General features: G+C 39.5%; 1 protein-coding gene across 10 annotated transcripts in view; it reads left to right on the plus strand.

Moving 5' to 3' along the window:
- The window catches only part of APBB2 (amyloid beta precursor protein binding family B member 2), a 160,408-nt gene that overhangs the window by 80,419 nt on the left and 52,529 nt on the right, over positions 1–27,460 (plus strand). For 4 of the 10 annotated variants that reach the window (XM_051616923.1, XM_051616926.1, XM_051616924.1 and 1 more), the window contains 4 exons: positions 9,968–10,176; positions 14,717–14,779; positions 15,199–15,284; positions 15,399–15,459. In XM_051616923.1, coding sequence (XP_051472883.1) covers positions 9,968–10,176; positions 14,717–14,779; positions 15,199–15,284; positions 15,399–15,459 — 419 coding nt within the window. The remainder of the gene's footprint in view (positions 1–9,967; positions 10,177–14,716; positions 14,780–15,198; positions 15,285–15,398; positions 15,460–27,460) is intronic. The other 6 variants (XM_051616925.1, XM_051616928.1, XM_051616930.1 and 3 more) reach the window with 3 other exon arrangements.

A 27,460-nucleotide genomic window follows, 5' to 3' on the forward strand; every position in this document is an offset into this window, starting at 1 on the left:
TCCACTCTCTTCCTGGCAAAAGGGTCTTCCCAGAGCCTGGTTTCTTCCTGATCCACAGCTGCTGCCTTGACAGCCCCCTTGAGACAACAGTTAAGGTCACCTCCAAGCCTTCCTTCCTTCGCTGGACACTGCTTGCTTTGTGGCTGCATGTTTTTGGTTGATGAACAGGCTAGTCCCCTTGGTCTTACCTATTTTTGGCCCATTTTCTGGAAGGAACACACAAACCTCTCCTCCGTCTTCCTGTGGCACTTTTCTCAGCTGCTGCTGTTGCTGTTAGTATCAACTCATGTGAATGAAAGCTGTCATGCTAGTTACTCATGGCTTCCCCTCTGGCTGTATTGCCCCAAGCACGCACCTCACAGAGCCCTGGAATAATCACACTTAAGCAGCATGGGTAGTACTATCCTGAATACTTGCCCAGGGATGTCATCAACAGTTCTTCTGAACTTACCTCCTGAAGTCACTTACCCTTGTTTTTCCTTGTTTTTTGTGCTAGTACTTCAGTCATTATGTCCTTGGGCTTTGGTGGTGGAAAGGAAGAAGCCAGGACATCAAAACAAGTGGGTTTAGTGCCGTGGTTCTTTCCCAGAATGTTGACAATCTGCTTTCCTTCATCTTCCTTAAGATTAGTCATCTCTGCTTGAGTGCCTTATGTGTTTGTAGCAACTCATTATTTATACAGTAGGACAAAAATCACATCACATGAAAAAAAAAAAAGTACAAGCAATTCACCCCAAGCTTTCTTAGGATATCTAAGAAGTCAGTCTTTACTGATTATGGTTTAGGTTACAGCTGATCAAAACAGCAATTCACTTTGCCACAGGTTGTGTCTGGTTACGTGCATGCCTGTAAATCCCACATTTCAGAACATTTTCCTGGAACCTGTTTGAGAATCTTCCTCTCCCTAAATACATGTGGCTGGTTCAGCAATTTGGCAAGGAGGATGACAGGGTTGTCATGACAACCGGTTGCATGCTGTGAGAAAAGATGAAGCCAAATGACCAGCTTCTGGCTGTTTATCACTCCTCATTGAGTAATGTTCTCCAAATTAGACAGGCTTGTCTGATTTATAATTATTTGTCCTAATGGCTTGTATTTTTGCTGCATTTGTTTCTGAGATAGTGTTCATGCTTCTTGCAGTGATGCATAGGTGAGACTACCTGCTGCCCATCTTTACTGTGAATTATGGGAGTAGGTGGTACTGTCAGTTATGCTGTCGTGCTTGCAAAGCGAGGAGAAAATTTGTCTTTGGGGTCTATTTTGTTAAACCCGAGCAACTTAAACTTGCACATTGAGCCCACTACAGGAAATAAGCATAAAAAGCATTCAAGGACCCTGTTCTTTCTATTGTGCTGTTTAACAGAGAGTGTTCCTTTAATTTTGTTTGCCTTCACTCATGAATACAACGTGTCTTTGCCTCCCTTGATCTTGAGTGTGTATATGGGGTGGGGAAGGAATACTGTCCCTTACTAGTATCAAGTCCTGAATGTGTTTAAGTCAATGGATTCTTCTCAAGAAGACTAAGTTTCTGTGTTTGTTTTTTTTTCATTTGCCTTTGATTTACTTAAGGCCCAAAAGACAAGAAAAAAAATTATTTCAAGATTTTTGGAAGTTCAGAAGAGGAAAAAACACTTTATACATTTATTTTTTAGTAAAACCTTATACTTCTGTTTTCCTTTCTTGAGCTTCCCCTTTTGTCCCTTTTGTGTAACATGCATGTGCCATTGTGCACCAGCTCCTTCCTTACGCTTCATTCCAACAACGAAGAAAGCTATCACGTTTGAAGCTAATGTTTTCCCATTGCTGCCTGAATGCTAGAACAATATGTTGTTGGAACCTGCCACCATTCCATTCCTTATAATTTTTGGCATCGGAAACTTTGCTGCAGATTTCTTATTTAAAAAGAAGGTGCTTATGAGTTCAAAATCCTTCATGTACATCATGCACTCGCTGCTGGAATGTACGCGATGGGAGGCATAGAAACTGACAAGTGGATTTAAAGATTTATTATTGGCCAGATTGCTCTTCTAGATTTAGAAAACTCTGGATATGTCCCTGTTTGGGCCATTGTGCTCCCAGCCTGGACACTTCCCACTCTTTTTCAATTAGCTTTTCACTGTGGAAATAGGATTTTGAGACACTGGTAGATAATGAAAGTCTAGGTCAAATTCTTTGTTTGCATGACATTCCTTTTATTCAGAGGATCTTTACAGGAGAAAAACTTTTCTAAACCGTGCTAAGAATTCAGAGAGCTAAGCTAGGAGTACCAAAAAAGTGAGTTATCTTTATCTCCATTGAGTCTTGCAGACAAATGGTCTCACTTGGTCATTGTACCATCATGCAGGGGAAGGAGTCCTCCTTAGCTGGAAAGACTGACTAAAAATCAGGCTCCAATCCAGTGGAGATGCATTTGCATCAGCCAGATACTGGGCATTTACATCTGCTGCTGCTTCCAAGTAGGGAAAATAAGGCCAGTATTTGGAAATGAATCACTTAAAAAGCAAAGCACATGCATCCCTTTAATGATGCAATGATACCTCTCACATTTCCCTGAATATATTTTCTTCATATCAGTCTACCTTGCTACTCTTTACCAATTAAAAATAAATGTTTTTAAGTGGAAGTAATGCAGTTAAAATTATCCTGGGATACAGGTGCTAATACTATGCACCTTGCAGATAGAGACTTCCCAGCACTTTGATGGCTCTGTACATCCCTTTTACAATGTCTCTTGAAGTTGCATGTGTTGCCAAGAAGAGTTTTTGAGATTTTTTTACTGAAATAATACAGTATGTTTCTGTTCTTTATCAAGAAAAGATCTTCATTTATTTAATGTCATACAGTCAGATTTTAGTACTGAACTGGTGATAAACCAATTGTCGTGAGCCAATACTGGGAGGCTACCGGCTGTCAGGTGCTTTCGCGACTTCCCCCCCCCAAGATGTGGAGGGGTTTTTGAATAAGACCGAGGGTCACACGAGGTGTTCGCCTCTCACAGAGGAACGGCCGCTGCAGGAGTGTGTTTTAGAGTGGTAGTTAGATACACCCCCACCATGCTCACAAATTGCTTCTAAGATCATTGTTTACTTCGCAACATGTCCCACACAGAAGAGCATCCAAACAGGCCTCAGAGAGAGAAAGAGAGACCACCTGCAGAACTAACTGCCTTTTTATACCCTCGTGACCCACCTGTCCAGTCAGTGTCCCTGTCCAGAGCCAATGGGCTTCCATGAGCCCCAAGTTAGGGTGGTGACTATCAGGGGCAATGTATGACTTGTCGCTCATCCTTTCTGTCCCATACCACATCTGTTGTTTTGGTTTCAGTTGTCCTTGAGTAGCAAGTCTGGTTTAGTCCGTTAGCTGGGAATAATCAGCAGGCCTTTGCTGGCTTAAAAGACATTTTGTTTAGACTTATATGGGAAAGAAAAGAGCAGTTTCCCACACCAACTTTAAACAGTGGTGAGTGGAGTATTAGGTTTGTTTTATGCTGATATATACAGATTTTGCTAAGGACGGGAGAAACCAGTTACCTACATAACTGGATTTGGGTCCGTAGGGGATGAAGCATCTTGCCAAAATTCTTTCATTCTACCTTTGTTACAACAACAGATCATCCCTGACTGAACATTTTGCTTAAATGTAGTTGTTAAAAAAGTAACGAATGTCTCAAAACTTTTAACACAAGTTGCTGTTAAATTAAAAAATATCATGCTGTACCTTTGCAATGCCGCTCTTTCAGAAAGTGCCTCTGGAGCTCCAGCCATTCTCTTTCCATATGTACTTGTTTCTATGTGACTGCCTTTGGTCTTCAATGAAAGGAATTTCTAGCTGCGCCTGCAGAAGAAAGCCTGTACTAGCTAGAAGCTGCTTAAACTTCATGGTAGTTAGTCTGTCTATGAAATATCCACAAAGTTCATCAGCAGAGAATAGTGCTGACATAGTTGGGACAGCAGCTGGAAGGCTGCATTGCATTTAGATCCAGGGTCTACTGTTGGCATCTGTTGTGATGCCACCAAGATGCTGGCCTGCTTTCGGTGAGCATTCACCTGGCCTTATAGGAGATGCCTGCTACAAGGGAACATTTTGTGGCATTGCAAAATGATGAAAAAAAATGGCCTCTGTTTACTGAAAAATCTTACTGAATGCTGTAGTTTTATTTTCTATTTAATTGAACAAGGGCTAAAGGGTGATACATAATGGCAGCAAATTTATTATTATCTTTTTATTTTGCCAAAGAGCTACTGTTTCTTTTCAATATCGTAACACTGTTTTCCTAGATCAGCCTCACAACAGAACAATTTTAACTTCAAATAGAAATGTAATTACTTATTTTTTTTATTATTATGCCAAACTTAGGATCTGAACTTATAGCTACAGCATGGACTTTATCGCTGCTCTGTGTCAGGTAGTTGGCAGAGGCTGACGTTTGGAGAAGAGAGATACAGACAGAAATATATTACATTATATCACAGAATTGTCAGAATTGAAAAGGACCTTTACAGATCATGTAGTCCAACTCAATAGGGGTTTTATCCTGTCATCTTTAGAATACAAAATGTGTTCACAAAACTCTCCTAGCCAGAATTACGAGTTAAATATGGCTATGTTTAAGGTTTATGGAAGTACATCTCTGTTGCTAGTTGTTTCGAAAGAGTGAATTAATAGTCTAATTTTGTGTAAGAGACTTCATTTTTCCAGTGTTCTAGTGATACCTGGATGAAGGCTGTATTCATTTTTTTTCTATTAGAGGTTCTGTGTTTCAAAAATTCAGGCATAAGCTTTTATTTCTGAGAGAAACTTGACCAGAAAATTTCAGCAATTGGGAATGTCTTAAGACTGTTTTACTCTTTTGTACGTTTATTAAAAATGGAAACAACTGTTTATACCTTTAAATATAAATATTTAATCTTTGATACTTCTCTGAAGCTTTACTGGCTTTTTGTGAGTTAGTACTTTCTCTTTAATTAATTTTTTTAAGATAAAAGACTAACAAATTCTCTGTTTGGCTTTAAAAGCGAATGGTAAAGCATTGCAGGCACTGCCTTCCCCTTGGGTTCTCAGTTCTGATTATTTCTTTCTTTTCATCCTTTTCCTATTATTTTAAAAACATGCCAGTCATTACTGTATTGCTAATTGTGAAGAGATGAAGCAGAGGCTGCATGGCGGGGTGCAGCAAGTGGATTCCTCTCTCTGAGTTCTGTGGAGACCAGTGCCAAAGTTTTTCAGGGAGCAGCCCTGTGCCCTGTCATGTTGGACCCTGTAAGATGGGACTGTGGCTGCGAGCTCTAAGCAAGCATTAGGTAGAGGGGAGAGATCTGATTTTCCCAAGGGACTTGTCGGGTCCTGGTGCAGGAAGGTGGCAGAGGCAGGAAAGCCCAGTGAAATCCACTTTGTGTTCTTCAGTTTTCCTCAAATGAAGTTAGCTTTTTGTCTTAAATCACGTATTTTGTATTTTTATGTAATCTTCTATTTTGGTCCTCAAAATAGTCTACCACATTTCTTATACTGTAGGGGTTTTTTTTGCCAGAGTTGTCCCATGCTTCCTCCATAATAACATCCCCATGAATAGCAGTTTTGGTGATCTTCTCTTGTATAGACAATGCTTCAATCATCTTTCTTTAGTGAGGCAAAACTCCAGCTGAAAAATATGAGTCCCTGGTCTGCGACCTGTCCTTTCACGTGAATCTGTCTGCAGGAAGGCCAGCTGTGAACTTGTAGCTACGTTGACCTTTAAGCTGGCAGTGCTGCATTTCAGAAGTCTAGTGATGACAGCTCACACTTATCTTAGGCAGATTTCCAGATAGCAGCTTGATGATGAGGACTGGCAAGCACGCCTGGACTGGTACAGGCAGCTCTGGGATCAAAGCCTGCCACCCTCACTAGTGACAGCTCTGAGGCATGGATTGAAAGCAAGGTGAAGGATCAGCTTACAAGCTGACTGCCCAGTCTCCTCTGAAGAACGCTGACTTTGGACTTCCATCTCCAGAGTGTATGGAAGCAGTGGAGCCACCCTGTTTAGTAAGGTCTTCCTCCAGAAACAAAGTTGGCTGTCAAAGGTCTGCGGTGCTGTGTGAATCTGCATAACGCTAATGTACCTCATTTGACTTTTGCATAAGGTTACATCTTAAAATCGTCTTTCCACTGATAAGAATTTTTCTCTCTCTTGCTATAGAAAGACAACTTAGATAATGTGAATCCAAGTTACTTTAAGAAATCTGTGCCTGCTTCCTAATACATCTTAGCTGCAGTGGCTCTCTTGTATTCTAGTTCAGTATTGTTTTTCTTACTCTTGTTGCTTTATGCATTTTATATAAGAAAAGTTGTACAGTCTAGACTTTCAGGAGATTAGTTTACGGTAACACACATGATACATAAACCAACCCAAATACAAGAGGATACATTCTTTTTGTGAATCATGCTCTAATTTTTTGTAGTGAGCCATGCTTTACATACTGTTGGAGCAATAACACTAAAAATCAGAAGCTTTGTGAGCAACCATATGGTACCACTTCATTGACCTTTCATGAACAAATCAGTAAAGAGCTGCATGGAAAAGGCCAAGAGAAGCCAGGTAGAACTTCACTTCCCAGGTATGACTGGGAGGGAATCGAAGAAAAGTTCCTGGTCACCGTAAATCGTCTTAGCAGCAGTCCTTGTAAGAGGAGGTCCCAGCTGACTGAGGGTTAGCGAAAGTGATGCCCATCTAAAAGAAGGGTGAGAAGAAGGATTTGGGGAAACTACAGACCTGTAAGCCTGACCTCAGTGCCAGGGAAGGTGATGGAGCAGATAATCTTGAGTGCCATTTCACAGCACATACAGGACAACGAGGCAATCAGTCCTGATCAGCATGACTTTATGGAAGGCAGGTCTTGCTTGGTGAACCTGATCTCCTTCTGTGACCAGTTGACCAGCTTAGCAGATGAGGGAAAGACTGTGAATGTTGTCTACCTAAACTTCAATAAGCCTTTGAAATTGTTTCCCACAGCGTTCTCCTGGAGAAACTGCTCATGACTTGGGCGAGTGTACACTTCACTGGGTAAAAAACTGGCTGACTGGTCAGGCCCAAGGAGTTGTGGTGAACAGAGTTAAATCCAGTTACATCTGGTCACAAGTGGTGTTCCCCAGGGCTCAGTTTTGGGGCCAGTTCTCCTTTAATGTCTTTATCAATGATCTGGATAACTGCATGCTCAGTGAGTTTGCAGATGAGTTGGGCAGGAGTGTTCATCAGCATGAGGGTAGGAATTCTCTGTGGAGGGATCTGGACAGGCTGGATCAATGGTTGGGCCAAGCCAGTTATACGAGATTCAGGAAGGCCAAGGGCTGGGTCCTGCACTTGGGTCACAACAATCACATGCAACACTATAGGCTTGGGGAAGAGTGGCTGGAAAGCTGCCCAGAGGAAAAGGACCTGGGAGTGTTGGTTGACAGCTGGCTGAATATGAGCCAGCAGTGTGCCCAAGTGTTGGCCAAGAAGGCCAACAGCATCCTGGCTTGTATCAGAAACAGTGGGGCCAGGGGGACCATGGAGGTGAACATCCTGAACATACAGTACACCCTGTACTCGGCACTGGTGAGATTGCATCTCGAGTACTGTGTTCAGTTTTGGGCCCCTCACTACAAGAAAGACATGGAGGTGCTGGAGCATATCCAAATAGGGGAACAAAGCTAGTGAAGGGTCTAGAGTATAAGTCTTACAAGAAGTGGCTGAGGAAACTGGGGTTGTTCAGTCAGGAGGAAAGGAGGCTGAGGGGAGACCTTACTACTCCGTACAACTAACTGAAAGGAGATTGTAGTGAGGTGGTTATCAGTCTCTTCTTCCAAGTAACAAGCAACAGGACAAGAAGAAGTGGGCTCTAGTCGTGCCAGTAGAGGTTTAGATTGGGTATTAGGAAAAATTCATTCCCTGAAAGGGTTGTCGAGCACTGGAACAGGCTGTCTGGTGAAGTGGTAGAGTCACCATCCCTGGAGTTATTTAAGAACTGTGTAGATGTGGTGCTTAGGGACATGGTTTAGTGGTGGACTGAAGCTTTTTCTTTCTCATTAACAAAAGCTTATTATTTTCCTATTCTGGCATGCACTGAAAGGCCCAACATGTAAGTTTCATGAACACTAGCATTATTGTGGTATTTTTGAGTTTTAGGAACCAGTTATTTAAGCTTACTCATTTGTGTCTGGACTTCCAGGTGTTGCCACGCATACTTCAGTGTGACATTTCGATATTTACTCTTTGCATGTCCCATTTTGCATGGTGTGGTCAAATTATTTGAAGTGGTTTGCTTTTATTTTCCTCTTACGTTGTTGAGAAGTGTGCAATTGAGTTGTTCAGTTAGAAAATAAAAACGGGCAGGGTGAAAGATGAGTGGGCTTTGAAACAAGTAAGACTTTGGAATCAGGAACTATGTACTTGAACACACTAGCAGGTATTAGGCCATGGGTGAGGCTGATTATTGAATTTAAGTTCAATGATATTGTCTAGTTTTTCTTCAGGAGAATTTTGTGAGATTAGTCCTCAAGAGGTAAATCAGTAACTTAAGAACTCTTAGTGGCTCTGGGGAAGAAGTAGTCTGGTTTTTGCCAGGGAGTGTAAGAGTTACTTCAAATTATCATGTGTGTGCACACATAAGCATGGGTAGCAGAAATGAGAGAGATTCAGAAATAAGCAACTGTGGTAAAACATCTAGCAAGAGGCTTGAGGATAGACTACCAAGAAACTTTTAACTCAAAAAATATATTAAGAAGACCAATAGAACCACAGGTTATTCATCTACTGTCCACTGAAGCTGTTTTGAGGACTGTCTATGAAGGTTGGACACAAGTTGCCAGACTAGATGAGCCACAGCTCATTGGTATAATGCTTTCTTTATTCTTGGATTTTCTTAATAGCTCAGTTCACTCTGATGGTGTAACTGTTCATCATGTCTGCTCAAGTGCTGGTGGAAGCGTCAGTCGTGGAGGTTACTTGTTTCTCCCTGCAGCTTGACAGTCCTTGGAGTAGACCATACTGCACCTACTGGAGTAGACCAGCTGGCTAATAGCATGTACCATAATAACACCACCCAAGGAGTTAAGCTGAGAAGTTTAGAAGAGCACTGGCTCTCTCCTCAGACTCTGGAAAGCATGTATCCAGCAGATGATAACCATCCCTTCTCAGCTACAGCTGGTTTGCACATAGATGACACCCCTGCCTTTCTAAAAGACTGCACTGTCTCCACAGGTGACATCTCTTAATGTGGGTCTGTAATCCTGGGTGAATTTGGGAATGTCTCCAATTACGATATGAATTGCAGGTGCATTCTTAACTTAGCAGGAGGTTTGTCAGTAGAGCCAGTATTTAATTTCTGTATTGGCACTGTGTAAGAGTTTGAGGGTTTTTCCTACCCCATTTTAAAACCAATTGAAAACAGTATGTTTGTGACCATCAGGATGTGTTTATAATGATCCCTCAGTTCTTGTGTTCTGATTGTTTTGAAAAAATAGTCTTTTACATGTTGTAAGTAAAACCAATGCATATTGTTTGATTTGGGGGGGGTTTCTGTTTTGAAAAGCTGACTTGCATTAACAGAAACATATGCTCTGCTACTCTGTATTGAGAAGGGAAGGTGTTGTGATGAAGAGGATACAGTACACCACAGCTCCAAATATTTCTTTATATGCTGTGATTTCATGTACTTGAAGGTATTCCTTACTAGAATAACTAGTTTATTTTATGGTATTAGATAGCTGCCATATTAGAACAGCTCTTTGGTAAGTAGTATATTTTTCCTCCCTTTGTAGGCCGAGTCACCCCAGGGTTTGTCACTTTATTTTGAACCTCAGTAATTCAGTTAGTTTTTCTGGTGTTCATTTGCACTGTACAACCGCAGCACCAGCTGTGCATCACTTGCATCAGGGGCTGACTCATGGAAGAACTGTTCATGTCTTAGTAATATTGATTAATTTTCTTCTTTTTCTATTTTTCTGTTCTCAGCAGATATATGGAGTGATCATTCATTTCAAACAGACCCAGACTTACCACCTGGCTGGAAAAAAATCAATGACATTGCTGGGATCTACTACTGGCACATACCAACAGGAACAACTCAATGGCAACGTCCAGTGTCCATCCCAACAGATCTCCAGGGCTCACGAAAAGGATCACTTGGTTCCATTACTCCTTCTCCTACTCCAGAAACTGAGGTAATGTACTGTGTATTCTTGTGGGCTGCGACCTGTAAAGAAAATTGAAATAACATTTTGAAGTTGCAGAATTACCTGTTAGCTAAACTAAGCTTTAGAATAATGGAGCCTGATAATATCTTAAAGTGTAGCTATTTGTTGACAGTACATCGTAAGTATCTATGCACATTATCTAATGGCTGTGCCTCATGAAGCATCCTAAACTTTGGATGTGTAGGATGAAATCAGATAATTTAGCCAGCCAGTGCCTGATGAATGTGAAACTACTGCAGCTCTACAGCATGTGCTGCTGCATTGTATGGGAACAGGATACATACAGTTTTTGCACATGATACAAGTCTTTTGGCTGGACTCTTTGCATCTTCTTTCTTTTTGGTTCACTTGGTAGGAGTATCTCGCAAAGACACAAGTCTCCATTTGAGACACTAGTACCTTTACAGCATAGTTTCTGTTGAATCAACGTCATGTCTTCTGAAGTGTAAGTTTCTTAACATCCTCCCAGAACAAAATGTCTGCAGAAATGTATCCCTATGTGGCAGACAGTCTTTAGCTCGAAACAGAAAGAAATGCCCTTTCTCTTTTGTGTGTGTTGAAAGAGCAATCTTCTTTTAAAATAATCCTTTCAGGCACAATCCAGGGTGTTGATTGGTGTCATATAATTAGAAAAATAAGTTATCATAAATTATCAGAAAGAAGAGTATGCTTCAGAAAATTCTATCCCTTGGTTTAGTAAGCTGGGGTGACTTTTATGGAATTAAATACTACCATAAAATCAAATGGTTTTGAAATGAAGTTTTCTTCATACTAGCTTTTCAGAAGAAAGTCTATAGTTTTATGAAACCCAGGGAAGTCTTTGTACTAGCTTTGAATTTTGGATCACACAATCCTTAGGTTTTATTTATTTTATTTTTAAAAAATTATTTTGATACTACATTTTTTCTGTTCTTGACTTTGTTGATATATGCATCAAAATAAAGCTGAGTTAAGGGCATTCAAGTATGACCCTGATACTTTTACACTCTATAGGCTGAAACATGTACATTCATATTCAGTATTTTAGAAGGATCACTACCGTGTCTTCATAAATGCTAATCATACGGTTTGCAAACTTGATCACATTTCAATTATTTGTTACATCAGTCAAGCTCCTGTGGAATGTTGTGTGCACCAAGCACACTAGAAATTATTTCTGAGAGAATTAATGGAGAAAGAACAGCAATTGTTATGATTCAAGAAGAAAACAAGAAAAAAAAATCCAGGCATACTGACACCAGTATAAATTCCAGTAATGTACATGTGAACAATATAATTTCACCATTAAGTCTTTTTCTTACTCTAAATATGGAGAACAGGGCTTTAATTAGTAAGTTATAGATGTCTTTCACAAAACCCCACTAATGTATATCATTGGTAAATTGCAGAGGAAAAATGCATATATTTATTTCAAATCTTCTTCTACCTCTGTTTAAGATGTCTTTACATTGAAACTCTCTGACCTGCTGATAATGTGACAGGTGTATCTTTAACCTTTCACAGTTTTGTCTGCTTTAAATAAAGAATAGTTTCTGATTATAAATAATGATCACTAATTTGCGGCAGCATAATGGAAAATATGAAATGTGTTAATTATAACAACATAGATTTTAATGCAGTGTAGATCCTATTAAAGAAGTCATCTGAGGAATCAGTCTAAAATGTCATTTATGTGAGTATTTAGTAGGCTCGTCTAGATTTTGATATGGCAGTTCTGATTTAGCAAGGAATTTGATCCAGCCAAGATTTATGCACATATAGTTTGGAGACAGCATGCTGTAGTGTAAAAGATGATACAGAAAATAGCAAGTTTCCAAAAATTGTATTAGTATGATATTACATGGTAATTTTGATTGTAAGTATAGGAAAAGCCATTTGTCTCTTGAAGGTTTCTGCATTAATTCATAAGCGTCTGATGTACCATTATTTATCAGTACTGATTTTTTGACTCAGTGGTTATAGCATTGGAATACTTTACCAGCAGACTTACAGTACTCCCAAGAAGGATTACGCTGGATGTCTGTAATATAGTCAAGTTGACACTTCACAAAAAATACTGAATTAAGTTTAGAATAGGAGCTCCCCAAATGCCTGTATCCTGGTGCTACAATTGGCAGAAGCAATTGTGGTGGACAGCTTCCAGCTCCAAGTTGGACCATGTGTGAACTGGTTCTGTGTGTACTGCTGGTTCAGTTTCCCTCATTGCCATTTGGAAGCCTGTGCTCTGAGATTATTTAGTTTGGGAGGCTGGTTTAGTTCATTACCATGTGCTGGAATTTATATTGCTTTTTTCTGAAGAGGTGGGGCTTTATGAAGGTTTTAGGCAGATGAAAGAGTGTAATCTAGGAGACTGAAGACTGGCATATCTGTCCCAAAAGGCTTCCATGAGTCCATAAAAAATGCTTTCATCTTTTATCACATTTGTCTGTGAAGCATCATCTCCTAGTCTTGAGATGAGATTATTTGGGCTCTTTCAGCTTCAGGATTTGTCAAAGAACATTTAGAAACACCTTTCCCCCCCACCCCGCCCCTGCCCTGAGTTAATGGCTTTTTACCCCTTTGTCTTGTTTCCTTTTTTTTTTTTTTTAATTATATTGTGTCCCTGTCTCTTAACTTATGTGATGTACAGAAGCTTTGCTTCATTTGGTAGAGTGTGTCTCACAGCTGAGGGCAGTCAACAAAATAAAAGATCAAGGTAGCCATTTTGTGCTGTAGCTTAGTCTGGATGTTTACCATAAAGAGCAGTTGCTTACTATTGTTGAACAGAGAATCAGAAGAAATGGGCATGGAGGAATGATGCTGCAATGCATACAAAAGGCAAAAAGTGTTTTTAAAAGGAAAAAGTGTGAAAATGTCTTACTTCTGCACAGGCTGCAATGCCATTTTTCTTTCACAAGATGAGTAAATTTCAATCTAAAGCAGTTATGGGTTAAGCATTGAGCAAAAATCTTGCAGATGCTAATAAATGCTAAATATTACTAACCTGGAACATTCTTTCCCTTCCTCCCCCTCAAAATACAACCAAAATGTATTTTGATTTTGCACAGCTGATTAAATTTACTTAGTTTTAGATTACTCTTTTATTCCATGTGTTACCAAATTACTTCCTTTGTGAATCTTCATCTTCTGTAATGTTCCCTTACAAATTTTAGAGATTTTGCTGCTTCTTTCCCATTTTCTATGTAGAGAAAATGAGGTAGAGTTAAATTTTCAATAAGAGCTTTGTCCTGGTTTGTCAAACCATGACAAGCTTCTCTGAGATCATGACAGAATTTGGTGATGGTAGTTGTGTCTTCTCATAGCCTGACTCATGCCAGGTCTGTATCACATCTAGAAATTCTTCTGTAGGTAACATAACCAGTAGCAGCTGATAATTAAAGAGAAAGGTTTAGTAGGAAAAGCTAACAATTCAATTAATTCAAAGGCATGTTAGGGAAGAGTTACTCCTGGGAGTCGTTTCTCATAAATAATTCCTCCAGTGGGGATGTACTGAAAACATTTCTGAGATGAGAGGTCCACCCTGCAAATAAATGCATTGAGCCATATTGTATGTACCATTTCATCTTGGGGCTAAACTGGATAAACTGGGAGAGCTCCTCTTAAAAAGGGCCACTAATTATAGGAGTGTTTGTTTTGATGAAGCTACCAATAAATGGCTCTGAATCTCTCAGCAACTAAATCTCCAGTCACACCTTGTTCAGGACTGTGGGATTTCTGTCCTCATGGGGAAGAGGAGAGGGGCAACTCCAATATCCAGCTGCTCCTCATAGGCCTAACAGAGAAGGATGAACCTCAGATTGCTCTAGTACTAAATGCACTTCTACTTGTTTGATTATACCAGTCAACACCTCTGAAAATTCTGAGAAACTTGAATGGAAAATGAGAGGGTGGCTGGTTTGTTTGGGTTTTTTTGTTTTGTTTTGTTCTGTTTTTTAAAAAAGCTTCTAGACTTCACAAAACCATTTATTCAGCAAATCTCTCTTTACTCCTTACTAATCCTTCTTCCCTTCACTGTCCCTTTCTTGTTCTTTTTTTCTAGAAATATTTTATTTTTACCTTGTGTGTATCTTGTATATATCGTTCAGTATTTCAAGTTCCAGTAGTGTTAGGGTCTTTTAACAAGAGTGCCAATGAAATGAAAATCCTAATGTTACCCCTTCATTGCTGTTTATAAAAGGCTGTAGCAACTGTGGCCAACATTCATATTTGGATTCATTTTGCTTGCTTTTTTGATCATAATTGAAGAGTAATTTCATTGTCTGTTCCTATTTTATATTAACTTTTCTTGTTTCAATCATTTGTTTTGGTAAGTAACTGTTAGAGGCATCTCTCTCTCCCCATTCTTCCAAATGCCATGGTATAGTGGAGTAATTAGTTGAAGTTTGAGGTGATCTGTTCCCTAACTCATCCTGTAAATACCGATTCTAACAACAGTGTCTTGTGTTTTTTTTCTTTTTCTTTTTTTTTATCAATGTGCTTCTTCCTGTGTGAATAATTATGTGTCTAGAAACAGCCATGGAGTGATTTTGCTGTACTCAATGGGGGAAAGATTAATAGTGACATTTGGAAGGCAAGTATATTGTCAGATTTTAGAACCTTTGATACTATTACCCTTGTTTTTTGCATGGCAGTGGCTGTTTTTTTCCCCTTTTATTTTTCCATGAATGTCATTCATAACCTAGGCCAAAGTGAATGGTGGTACTGCTAGGGATGTCTAGCTCACAAACATGATCTGATCTTTCCACTTGGAATGTATTCAGTCTAAACTAGCAGGGCAACTTCCATGATGTAACAAGTAAGATGCCTGCAGTGAATGAAATGCAGCTTAAGAATATATGCATGCCTCTTTTCAACTTCAGCCAGAAACACTGTCGCTTCTTTGCAGGGAGGATTTAATTTCCCTTTGAAATAAGAAATAACATGATGGTGTACTTAATATTATATCCATAGTACTTAATACTATACTAATGAAACTGCCTTTACCTGTAGGATCTGCACGCAGCCACTGTGAACCCAGACCCAAGTCTGAAAGAGTTTGAAGGAGCAACATTACGCTATGCCTCTTTGAAGCTCAGGTATGATGACTGCAGAAGTCTCCATGGAATGACCAGCTCCGTTTTATGCTGTACTGTCATTTTTATATGATCTTAAGATTGATTTTTGTCTTCTATTTTTTTTCTCTGTGACAGAAATGGTCCACAATCTGATGATGATGATTCTTGTAGCATCAACAGTGATCCAGAAGCCAAGGTCTGTAACAAGAACCACAATGGGATAACAAAAATTTGCAGGTGTACATATAACTTACTAGGTGCAGAACATCATCTAGGTTTTGAAATTAACTGTACTCTTGGCACAATATAGGTTGACCATGCAAAACTAAATCCATCAAAGGAATTGGCAGATTTAATGCTTCATTCAGTTTGGTCAGGAAAGGATGACTTTTTTAAAACCATGTAAGCCAGGAAATTTGAATGTTACAGCTCAAGATTCTACTGTCCAGTTGTCATAACTGTTCCCTTGCACAGATAAGTAAATTTTCTGTCCTGAGTGAGAGAGGGCTGTGTTGTTTGTCGTGGTTTGATAGCTTCCTGGGGAATTTGTTGACAGAATTTGATCTTTATTCTTGAGTTTGTCCCTTTTTGAAGTACTCCTCCTTGCTTATGTGGCTGCTTGCACTACCAGCTAGTAACAAGGAAGTTACTTTTTAGAAGAAGGAAATTTGTCTTTTACAACAGAGAATGCAACCTAGTTTCAGGATAAAATTATAGAGAAAAATGAGACCATTATGTAAACAAGCACCCTAACTAAATCAGTCTTTACTGTTGTAATCTAAGGTTTTTCAGGAGAAGTGGCAGAAGATTTTGAATGCTTGTATACATATCTCCACATTTGTCTTCTTGATGTTTTTGCCTTGTGCTTGCATCCATTTTTAAGGATATATGTGAATCTCTATAATTGGAAATCCAAGTAATTTAAATGTGTTTTGAGTGTGCCATACACCTGCAGTGACTGACAGGATCAGATGCTACTGACGTGCAGGAAGACAGTATGTAACAGAGCTAATAATTACAATAACATTAGTGATAAATTTTAGGAGAGAAAACAGACTGATCAGGGTACTTAAACTTCTTTGTCATCTAGATTATTTGGCTTGTGATGTTTAAATCGGATGTGAATGAATGTGTTTTGCTTGGCAGGCTGGCAGTTAGAAAGCAAGGGCTTCAGCTGCACGCATTAAAATAGGCACTGAATTCTGAGCACAGTAAATGGAGTTGGAGGAGTGATGAGCATTAGGGACCAGTCCTGAGAAACAGAAAGCTGTTCCTTTCAAGATAAGCCTTACAATATGGAAAACATTTTAGGGATACAGTATTTTGCTATGTCTGACTCTTTCCCAGGTGATTTGTGCTGGGTAGAATTAGAAGCCCTTCCTGCATGGAGAACCGTGGCAGTATTTGTGTGGGTGAACAACTTGTGTCATCATCTCCCTTCTCTCTCCGGCTTACTGTTTCAACTTGAAAATTTATGGAGCTGATATCCATCCAGTGTTTCTGATATGGGTCAATGCCAAAGCTTGTCCTCTTTTGTCTATCAAAGTAGTTTTGTTTCTCGTACGCAAAACATGCTGATGATGCTTAAATTGGTAATCAAAACTGAGCACTGAAACATTCACACGAGTGACTGAGAGCAGCAAGACATGAAATAGAGGAGAAAATATACATGTTTGGGTTGTTTTTTTTTTTAAAAAAAATCCCTGGAGTCAAAGCTCCTTAGCTGCTGTCAGTCACTGTCTGATGGGGTTGTTCTGCAGGGGCAGTAGTGACAGCACATGTGGTCCTGTGGGTGAAGCTCTGATGTTGCTTTGCAGCAGGGAGAGGCTGTGGACAGAGCTGTTCAGTGCATCTGTCTCTTCCCCTAGGAGAAGGATGAGCAACTGCTGCATGGCCCTGCCTCACAGGGATGGGACATGGTCTGGAAACAGCAGATAAAATGCTCTGTCTTGGATCTTTAATTCTCATGTGGGTGGTAAGGGGATGTGGTAGGTTGATTCCTTGCTAGCCCGTTTTTCCAAAACATTGTGAGACTGAAAGAAGTCTCATAGGATTTTAAACTGATGACCTGAAATTTGGAAAATCAGATTTTATTAACCCCTTAGGCTCTCCTCTGCCACATGGTGTGCCTGAACTACATTTGTTTGAAGCTTGATTTTGTGTAGCAGCAAGCACAAATACTGCTTCTTCATTTCAGCATAGGAAAAGGAAGGGTTTTTTTAACTGATGAAACTATTGGAAGAATTTGTTAAAATAAACCTCATAAGTGATATTTTAGAGACTTTAAACCTATTCATGGCATTGGCCTGTACATTTGTGTATCTAATTTCCTCAGTGGCACCGAGTAATGCTGTCTTTCAGCAAAGGGAACCATGCCACCTTGTGGAAAGCTCAGGTAGTTGTCTTCCCCAGAGCCTGTCAACTTTTGCAAAAATTGTAGCACTGTGAAAATGTCAGTTTTGTGAAAAGTGTGTCACATAATTCATGTAATTCTTGTAAGAAAAGCGATTGATGTAGCAACACGGTTAAGCATTCGAAATTATCAGTGAACAACAAATGTTTCTCTCTGCATCATGTGCTTAAGGTACAGTTCAGAGCTGCATATCCTTGACATCTTGGTATGGTTTGTTTGCACAAGGCTATAAAGGAGAAGGGGAAATGGGAGAAAGGGGAGAATTATTACATCCAGCTTCTTGATTTCAGTTATTTATTTTGGTAAGAATTTCTTGAAGAGATGGCATGGCTCGTTGTGCTTGACAAGATTGTAACTTTGCATGTGAAACATGCACAACTGGAAATAAGTTTTGAATTGGTACTTCCCAGGAGACAAATCATAACCTTCCTGGTTAACTTATAGAGCAACCTGTGCCTTCCTATTTGAGTTTCAAGGGACATAAAAAGATGCTTTTACCAGACCTGGATCGTAAGTTGCTCTGGGCTCTCTCTTTTCACGTTGTTGTAAAATGTGATGGCCATGTGTAGAAGTGTATCATAGAATCCCAGAATGGTTAGGGTTGGAAGGGACACTAAAGATCATCTAGTTCCAACCCCCCTGCTATGGGCAGGGATACCTCCCACTAGACCAGGTTGCTCGAAGCCCCATCCAGCCTGGCCTTGAATGCTTCCATGGAAGGGGTATCTACAGCTTCCCTGAGCAACCTGTTCAGTGTCTCATCACCCTCACAGTAAAGAATTTCTTCCTAATGCCTAGCCTGAATCTACTCCCTTCCAGTTTAAAGCCATTACCCCTTGTCCTATTTTTCTTGTCGGCCCTTCCTGTATAGAAAGATGCTAATTTTTTTCCTTGTGCTTGTGCAAAGAAACTGAACCTCCTGGGATACCTGTCTTTGTCCCTAGGAATGGGTTGAAAATTGAAAAGTTCATGTGATCCAATTTTTTTCAAAGTCCTTTCAGAACTGGTCCATTTGGCCTGACATTTGGGCTCACCTTTATTCTCTTTTAAATGTGGTTTTCTGTTATGGCTTAATTTGGTCTTTTTGTGTGAAGGATGGATTTTTAAATTCCCTGTCCACATTAGCCTGTTCAGTAGCGCTTCACTTTCCAGCCTTGCATTTTTTAATAGTTTCAGTTATATATAAGTATTCAAGAATGGGAAGAACGTATTTATAAATACTTTTCAAAGTAATAGACAGTTGCTCCAAAAGTCTGTTTTCTGATTTAGAAACCAGTAAATGCTCAGGATTTCAAAAGGAAGGAGTAGGAGGAGGAAATTTCCAAGAGCAGAGGCAGGAGATAGCAAAATCAAGATTATTTTACAAAATACTGTGTTGCCCCAACCTAGATTTACTATACATCTCTGCTGCCTTTCTTGCTATGGAGGTGGGTATGTGTCTTTTGGAGACATCCTACATTTCCTTGTTTCTGGCCTTCTTCAGAAGCAAACATCCTGACTAGGCTAGACATAGGACGATTAGCAAACAGCATGTCTCGTTGGTGATTGTGATGAGTCTGACTTGTGATGCAAGTGAAGAACCAGAAAGCAGGAGCTTTTGGTATGTCCAGTAATTCCAAGAAAGGATAATCTTTTCACACTGAAATCCACATTTCTCTTTCAGTCAGAGTAGCTTCTAAACTTATTGCTGCAAAAAGGGATTATTCAATGTTTTCCAGCAGTTTCACACTTTACCTCGTGCTGCATTATGAACTTCTTGTGAGCATGTGAAACACTACAAAAAAACTCAGTTCAATTAATTTCAATTAATGGACTCAGTTAATGGACTCAAATTAATTAAATCTGACGAGTTTATTCAGTTTCAAGACTCTTTAAAAAAAATATAAATCTTAAAGTTGGACATCTCTAACAGTTTTTCTTCCAAAATGGTACTTCTGCTTCTTTTGGGGATAGAAATTTGTTTCTTTCTAAAACAGTCCTTGGTTTTAATTCCCTAGGAAACAGGAGCTGTTACAGGTAGAGGACTAGAAGAAATCTTGAATCCATTCCATTACCCTTAGAAGAAATCTTGAACCCATTTCATTACCCTTATAGGGAACCACAATATAATCCCATATATTAATTTCAAGTTCCTTCTTAAACTGCTTCTGAGGGGGTTTTATGTCTTGACTAGTCTTACTGGCAAACTAATTACTTTCTGCTGATGGTCAGAAACCTTTTAACCTAAACTTTTTGAGGCCATTTTTTATCTGCTTAGTCTTTGTTGATCTTTTAGTACATGTTATAGCAGGCAATTGTCTCTTCTTCAGCTTAGTTTTATTAAAGTAAACAAGCCAAGTGGTTTTAATTATTCATAATGAGGCTAGGAGGATTGCCATCTTACTATGAATCCCTGTTTCCCTGACTATTGTAGCAGCTCTGTGTTTTATGTCTTTAATTTTTAACCATGGGTGGGCAGATATGTTACTTCAGATGGAGTTTTTCCAGGGTCTTGTAGGGTAGCTTTAAAATGTCCATACTCTCCCTCCCTGCCCCATCAAAACACAGTACCTTTTTGGCTTGTAAAGTTCCAGTACTGACAGTGACTTGGCTGCAGGATTTCCAGTCTTTTTACCAGGAATTGTTGCAGGGGTAATAAAAACATAAATAACAATTACAGGAGGATAAACAGTGCAGAGGGGAGCTGTGTGGGTCACGTTTTCCCCTTAAACCAGTTACTATCTTGTGAGTACTGTGGGTAGCCAGGATGCATGGGCAGTTTAGGTGCCCTCCCGATGGGGAGGTAACTTCCCTGGCTGCCAGCTGGGTGAGGCAGTGCTGGAGCCAGCATGCCCTGCCTCTGAAGTTGCAGCCATTGGGCACCAAACCAGTGCTGTTAAAATTTGTAGCTACTCTACCAGGAAGCACTGGACGTGTTTCAGAAAACATGAAATACATTATTTTAAATTTCTTTTAAATTATTTTTTAACATGATACTGTTTCTTCCAGTGGTGGCTGTTTAAGAAGAGTTTTCTGTTGCTTCACCAGGTCAAAGTGCCAGTGTCATCTTCAGTACAGTTTCTCATAGATGTGTATGGTGTAGTTTTCCTTTGGGTCTGAATACAGCATCTCACTGTATGCAACCAGTTAACAAACCTGACTGTTGTGCAAACACAAGAAAAACCTGACTGTTGCTTCTGTAGATTTTTGGGGTTTTGGGAAGGGTCAGCACTTCCTAATTTTATAATATTTCTTATTTTTAAGTGGTTTTCCTCACAGTTTATTCACTGCTCTGGGGTGCAGCACAGTAAGCTTTCTGGGCCAGCAGTACTTTGTGTGTGACTGATGAAGAAGCCCTCAGAACAGAAACCAAAGGAAGAACCAGTCTTCCGTCATACTCATGCCCCACAGGCAAAAAGCTCTCTTGCTGCTGCAGACCAATGGATTTGGAGCATATCGAGCACCCAGTTTCACTAAACCTCTGCTGATATTGTTGGCAGGCCTCCCCATGAGCTCACCAGCATCTTTGCTCATATACTGCAGAGATAATCAAAGCTTGCAGCCCTTCATACCCCTCACTAGAGACTGACCATTTTACCTCTAAAATAATATATAGCCTTTGTCAGCTCCAGTTTTAGAGTGGCCTGTTGATTATGAACTGCCTCTTGAATTTCTGTTCATCATCTTGCTGCTATAAAATGAACTTCTGAGATTATATTTTTGTATTTCTCTCCCATTATTTACATCAGTTTGCCAGTTTAGCGTGGCTTAGGGAAATAGCTTCCTGTAGTATGCAGTGTCACAGTCTGCCATTACATTACTTAGATTTTTAATGAAAAAAGCACAGTGTATATTTATGTGTGTATGTGTATATAAAATATGTTTATGTATGTTTTATATGTGTTGTATATACACAGTTTGAAAACAGCATGGTAAAACCTTGGTGGGTTAATTTTTCATGTGAACCCACTGAAAGGTGCCTTTATGGAAGAAGTTCATTTAAAAATGAATTAAAATGGAACATTGTGTTGAATGACAGAGCAATGTTTAGATAGCTCTAGCCATCATATGTATTTTTTTTGGTCTTATTTCTAGCTCTGAATTTCAGTTTAAAAAAAACAGAGGTCAAAATTTTCTACATTTCATCAAAGAGAAAAGGGAGTAGGAGTTAATATTTAGAGATTTTAAAAAGCGATGCAGTACATTGCGATGCCACGTTGCTCCTACGCAGGTATGCATTATTCCATATACTTGAAGATGATCACTCCATGGTGCTGCAAGGAGACAGTGTGACAGTAAAGCAGGTCCTGAAATGTGGGGGGCCCACCAGGGTTCAAGATGTCTGGACTCAGGGTTCATATTCATTGAAGTGTCTTTCAAAGAGCAGGAACCAATCAAAAGTGATTTAACTTGATTGACTTTGGATCCTGTCGTAGAGCTAATTTCTGCAGAAAACAAATTTCTCATAATAAAGTTGCTTCTAAAGTGACATGAAATCCTGACTCTAGTGAAGATGGAAGATGTCTCTCCAGTAAGGTTGAGAGCTCACCTGAAGGTTTTGGTTTGCTTTTGTTCGTTTTTTTTAATAGTTGGATGTCATGCATGTATTACCTTTGGAATTATGCACAACTGTACTGAATAAAGTGTTGCTGGCTGCATTAAAACTGCTTGTATCAATCAGCCTGCAGAAGAGCCCTGCAGAAAAATGCAACATTTAAGGTTAAAGATAACAAGGTGCAGAGCATTAGTTCTTAAGAATCACAGAATCAAAGGATCATTCTGGTTGGAAAAGACCTGTCAGATCGTTGAGTCCAACCATAACCTAACTCTACTGACCATTAACCTAATGCTACCAAGTCCAGTACTTAAACTAAGTTCCTAAGTACCACATCAACATGTCTTTTAAATACCTCCAGGGATGGTGATTCAGCCACCTCCCTGGGCAGCCTGTTCCAATGCTTGACAACCCTTCCAGTGAATAAATGTTTCCTAATATTTAATCTGAACCTCCCCTGGCACAGCTTGATTCCATTTCCTCTTGCCCTATCACTTGTTACTAGGGCAAAGAGACTGACCCCCAAGTCACTACAGCCTCCTTTCAGGTAGATGTAAAGAGTGAAATAAATGAATGCACACATTATTTCATGCCCTGTAAACTCCTGCAAGGCTTGTCTTTACTGACCAAGTATGTGTTTGCTTGATGGGGTTATTTTTGAGTGTTGCAGAATAATGAAACCTGCCAGAGTCATCCTAACAGCTTGGTTATTCTGCAGGATTGACCGTAATTTGAGCATCATTGCAACAACCATCCTTTTTTAGTTTCTGGTGGAAAAAATGACTGCCTTTTCTTCACTGAGGAAGCGTGTGTTTTATTTTGCTGTATTGCAAAGAAATCCAGAACACCCTTAGTAGCTCAAAGCAAAATCCATAAACCCATCCCTTTAGGATGTGAAGTCCAGGTATCTGCAAAGCATCTAAAAGCAAAGCCTATTCTTTACTGAGAATACTGCAGAAAAGAATAAGGTGATTTCCATTTCTTCTTCAGAACTGCATATAGCAAAAGGGTATTAGTAGAGAATAATAATGTCCATTCAATTTTTTGCTGAACCGAATAGGCTTTTTACTTGAATCAGAAATACGGTAATGAATAAGAAATTTGGATTTAAAAAATCTTGAACCAGCACAATGGTCCTGCAACATTTTCTTGCCTTAATAGAGAAGGTTTGACCTCTGGCTGTGAGCCAACACTGAGACAGAAGTATTAAACTCCAAACAAGAGGGTGACTTTTGTCGTCCCTGCATTGGCGTCTGAGAGTCTGGAAAAAATGAGGCAGTAGTGTCCTGGAGAATGAGTAAGGGACAGTGAAAGCAGAAAGTTCAATATTGACCTGCTCGAGAAAAGTAAATAGTTATTAAGGTTATTTTACAGTGTTTGTAAAGCCCTCATATTTTATTCCACAGAAGTTTAATTTACAATCATCTGCTTGAAACAGCAATTATTAGTGGATTTGTGAATTCTGTTGTGACCTGAATATCTGTGTGCATATTTTTGTATGGCATGCACATTTTCAGCAATTCAAATAATACAATATGAACTGCAGCAGAAATCTGGAAATGTTGAAGAATCTTATTAGTATGGTTTTGATTCTGTAATTTTATTATTTTTTTAATTAAGAATTTTGATGTGACAACTCTCAGTATTTCTCTGAGAAAATGGATGAATTGCAGTCTATTCACATCAGTTAAATGAAGGTGTTTGCTTGTTCATTAGTTGCACAAGATCTCTATTCTTTTGTTACTCAGTTTAGCTTTGATCATCTTCAGTACTTTCATCTGGAATTAATGCAAGCTTTCCTTATGTATAGCAGGCAGATATACTGGAATATATATGTTTCTCAGAATAGGGTGGTTTTATTTTAAGATACTTGATCTTCCAAAGCATAAAATAATATGATAGTTTGTTTTATGTTTGCACTGTTACATTAAATGTAAGTGGAATTTCCAAGATTATGTTGACTGCATAAGAAACAGTTAACTCTGTGACCTACATGCTGTGTTTCATGCACAAGCCTGCTCAGTGGTCTGTGATAAAAGGCCTTATTAAATACTGTAATGATTTATGTATGTCTACAGACACATATAACCTTTAAAAAGAAAAAAAAACCGAAAAAAAAAAAACATAAAGGGAAACAAAGGGAGATCCAAATCCTTTAAGATCAGAAGCAGAGAAGAAATTAGTAGCATATATTTCAGTCATCAGGGCAAACATACTCTAATGAGGATGTTCATAGTGCATACCAACAGCTGTGTGATCTGAAAAACAATCAGTCCTTGTATTTGTAATGTTCATTTGTTTGTTGCTCTCACACTGATGTGCTACTCCTGTTTTTCCCTGCAATGACATCTTTCTACCTGTGCCCTTATGATCTGCCCAGTTTCCAATGCTAGTCTGCCATCAGTCTTGTGTAATTAATCTCTTGTCCTCTGTTTAGTAAGGGATTGTGTATCTTTGGTTTTCTTGATTTTAATTTTTTTTTTACAGCTATGTGCTTAGCTACTACATGAGGCAACAGCTAGTGTGTAGCATTGGTTGCATGCAGAGATCTTTGTTGGGAGACATGGATGGTGGGATTGAGTGTATCCTCAGCAAGTTTGCTGATGATATCAAGCTCTGTGATGAGGTTAACATCCAAGAGGGAAGGGAGGCCATCCAGAAGGACCTTGACAGGCTGGAGAGGTGGGCCAATGCCAACCTCATGAAGTTCAACAAAGCCAAATGCAAGGTCCTGCACCTGGGTCAGTGCAACCCCAGGCACAAATACAGGCTGGGGTAAGAATGTCTGGAGAGCAGTCCTGAGAAAAATGAATTGGGAGTGGTAGTTGATGAGAAGCTCGACATGAGCTGCCAGTGTGCGCTGGAGCCCAGAGAGCCAACTGCATCCTGGGCTGCATCAAAAGTGTGGCCAGCAGGGCCAGGGAGGGGATTCTGCCCCTCTACTCTGCTCTGGTCAGGCCCCACCTGGAATACTGCATACAGCTCTGGTGCCCTCAGCACAAGAAAGATATAGACCTGTTGGAGAGGGTCCAGAGAAGGGCCACCAAGATGATCAAAGGCCTGGAGCACCTCTGCTATGAAGACAGGCTGAGCGACTTGGGGCTGTTCAGCCTGGAGAAGGCTCCAAGGAGACCTTACAGCAGCCTTCCAGTACTTGAAAGGGGCCTACAGGAAAGCTGGGGAGGGACTTTTCATCAGAGAAGATAGTGATAAGACAAGGGGTAATGGTTTTAAACTGAGAGAGGGGAGATTTAGGTTAGATATTAGGAAGAAGTTCTTCACTGTAAGGGTGGTGAGAAACTGGAATGGGTTGCCCAGGGAGGTTGTTGATGCCCCATCCCTGGAGGTTTTTAAGACCAGGTTCAACAAGGTTTTGTGCAACCTGGTCTAGTGGTAGGGTTTCCTTCTCATGGCAGGGGGTTGGAACCTGATAATCATTAAGGTTCCTTCCAACCTTAATGATTCTATGATTAGTACATAAAGTTCCAAATAAAAAGATTTGTCATGGCTCTGCATTACTTTCAAAGCTCCTTCCAGAGTTCATCTTGGAAAAGCTGCTGCAGGTCAGAATTGTACCATGGTGAAGGTTTTGCAGTGCTAAAGAGCAGAAGTGTAGATCATGGTTCATTCTTTCCATCAAACCTAAAGTTCCCCCAGTTTTAGGCAATTATTTAGATCAGAACTGCACCGTGAGGGAGGTTTCAGCCTTTTACAGAGTTTGGTTAACAGCATTTATGAGTTTGTTTTTTTGGCTACTATCATTAACCCTGAAACATTAATTGAGTTTGCAGCCATGCAAAAGTAAGTTCCTCAGAATGGTAAAACCGATGAATGATAACATGTGTTTTCATTTTTGTTCACTTGTCTTTTCATGGAGCAGCATGTGATAAGGTAGCCTTTTCTCCCATATGTATTTTCTTTGTATGTCTTGTGTAACCTGTCAGGTAATGTGAAGTTTCCAGTTGAGATGAAAGTATAAGATTGTTGATGTACTGTGGTTTAATTTCGTTCACCTATCTCAGTCACACTGTGTTCATGGTAGTATCTTGTATCCTTCCCCATATTAAACAGCAGTGATCCAAATACAGTGTACAATTCCTAAATCTGTCTTTTGTCCTTCTGTATTTATCAGCTTTCTTTAATTTTCTTCAAACCAAATTTTCTTTACCAGCGCTTTGCAAGAGTCTGAGGGCAGTAGATTCAAGCAGATAGGAAAATAATTTTTCACTTTCTTTATTCAGATACATTTTTCTAATTGATATTTTTTGGAGTTTTTGCTTTAAGGTATAGCAGAGGGTCTGACCAGGCACAAAAAAAGGGTAAGATTTGATTTTGTAAGTTAATGCCAGTAATGTATAATGTGATACAAGACTTGTTTACTCTCCAAGAGAGAAGAGAAATGGGGTAGACTACTGTAAACCAAAAGTTGGCGTCTGGATTATTTATTATTGCTATTTGCAGCGAGTCTTTGGGATATCAATTTGTTCTGATGAAGCTATTCTGAAACATTTTATTTGACTTATGGTAAGGGCTTCTTGTAAAACACACAAAAATTTGCTAGATGCCAGAAGCCAACTGGGTTTTTCTTGTCTACCTGGCTTAGAGGCACCAGGAGGGAATGGAAGCTGGGAAGGAAGCCAAGCCCTTCACATAGTGGGGAATACATGGGAGGAACAAGAATGTCTCATTCAGCTTGCTCTACTGTTATGGCAGTGGGCTGGGAAGGGAGAGGAATACAGTGGATACCACCATGGGAGAATTAAAACAGTTAAAATTACCAGGAAAAAATAAAACAAAAAACCACTCCTCCATCTTTATTCATAAGAGGTGTGCCTGCTGTCAACTTGAACTGGTTATCTCTCATCAGTTCTTTCATTGCCTTCTTAAGATATACTCTGTTCAGTGCAAGGACTGTATTTATCTCTGTTTGAAAAGCAGCTAACAAATTGCAGCTGTTGTTGAGATATGAAGAATAATGCTTATATATAAAAATATATTTAGTTTTTCACCTCTCCTAAGCCAATTTAGAAAACATTTTCTCTGCTAGTACTCAGTTGCTCAATGTAATAATGAAGTACTTGTAAAAAGCCTTTCTTCTGGCACAGTAACAATCTATATTTTAAAAGCTTGCAATGATAAATATTTAATACCCCAGTGGGCATCACAGCACTTTTAGCAAAATTCATGAGTATCTGATGTGCCAAAAAAAATTCTGCAATCTCAAGATTAGATGACCTTAATAATGGCTAA

The sequence above is a fragment of the Apus apus genome, chromosome 4, assembly GCF_020740795.1.
Source record: "Apus apus isolate bApuApu2 chromosome 4, bApuApu2.pri.cur, whole genome shotgun sequence".
Taxonomy (NCBI): Eukaryota; Metazoa; Chordata; class Aves; order Apodiformes; family Apodidae; genus Apus; species Apus apus.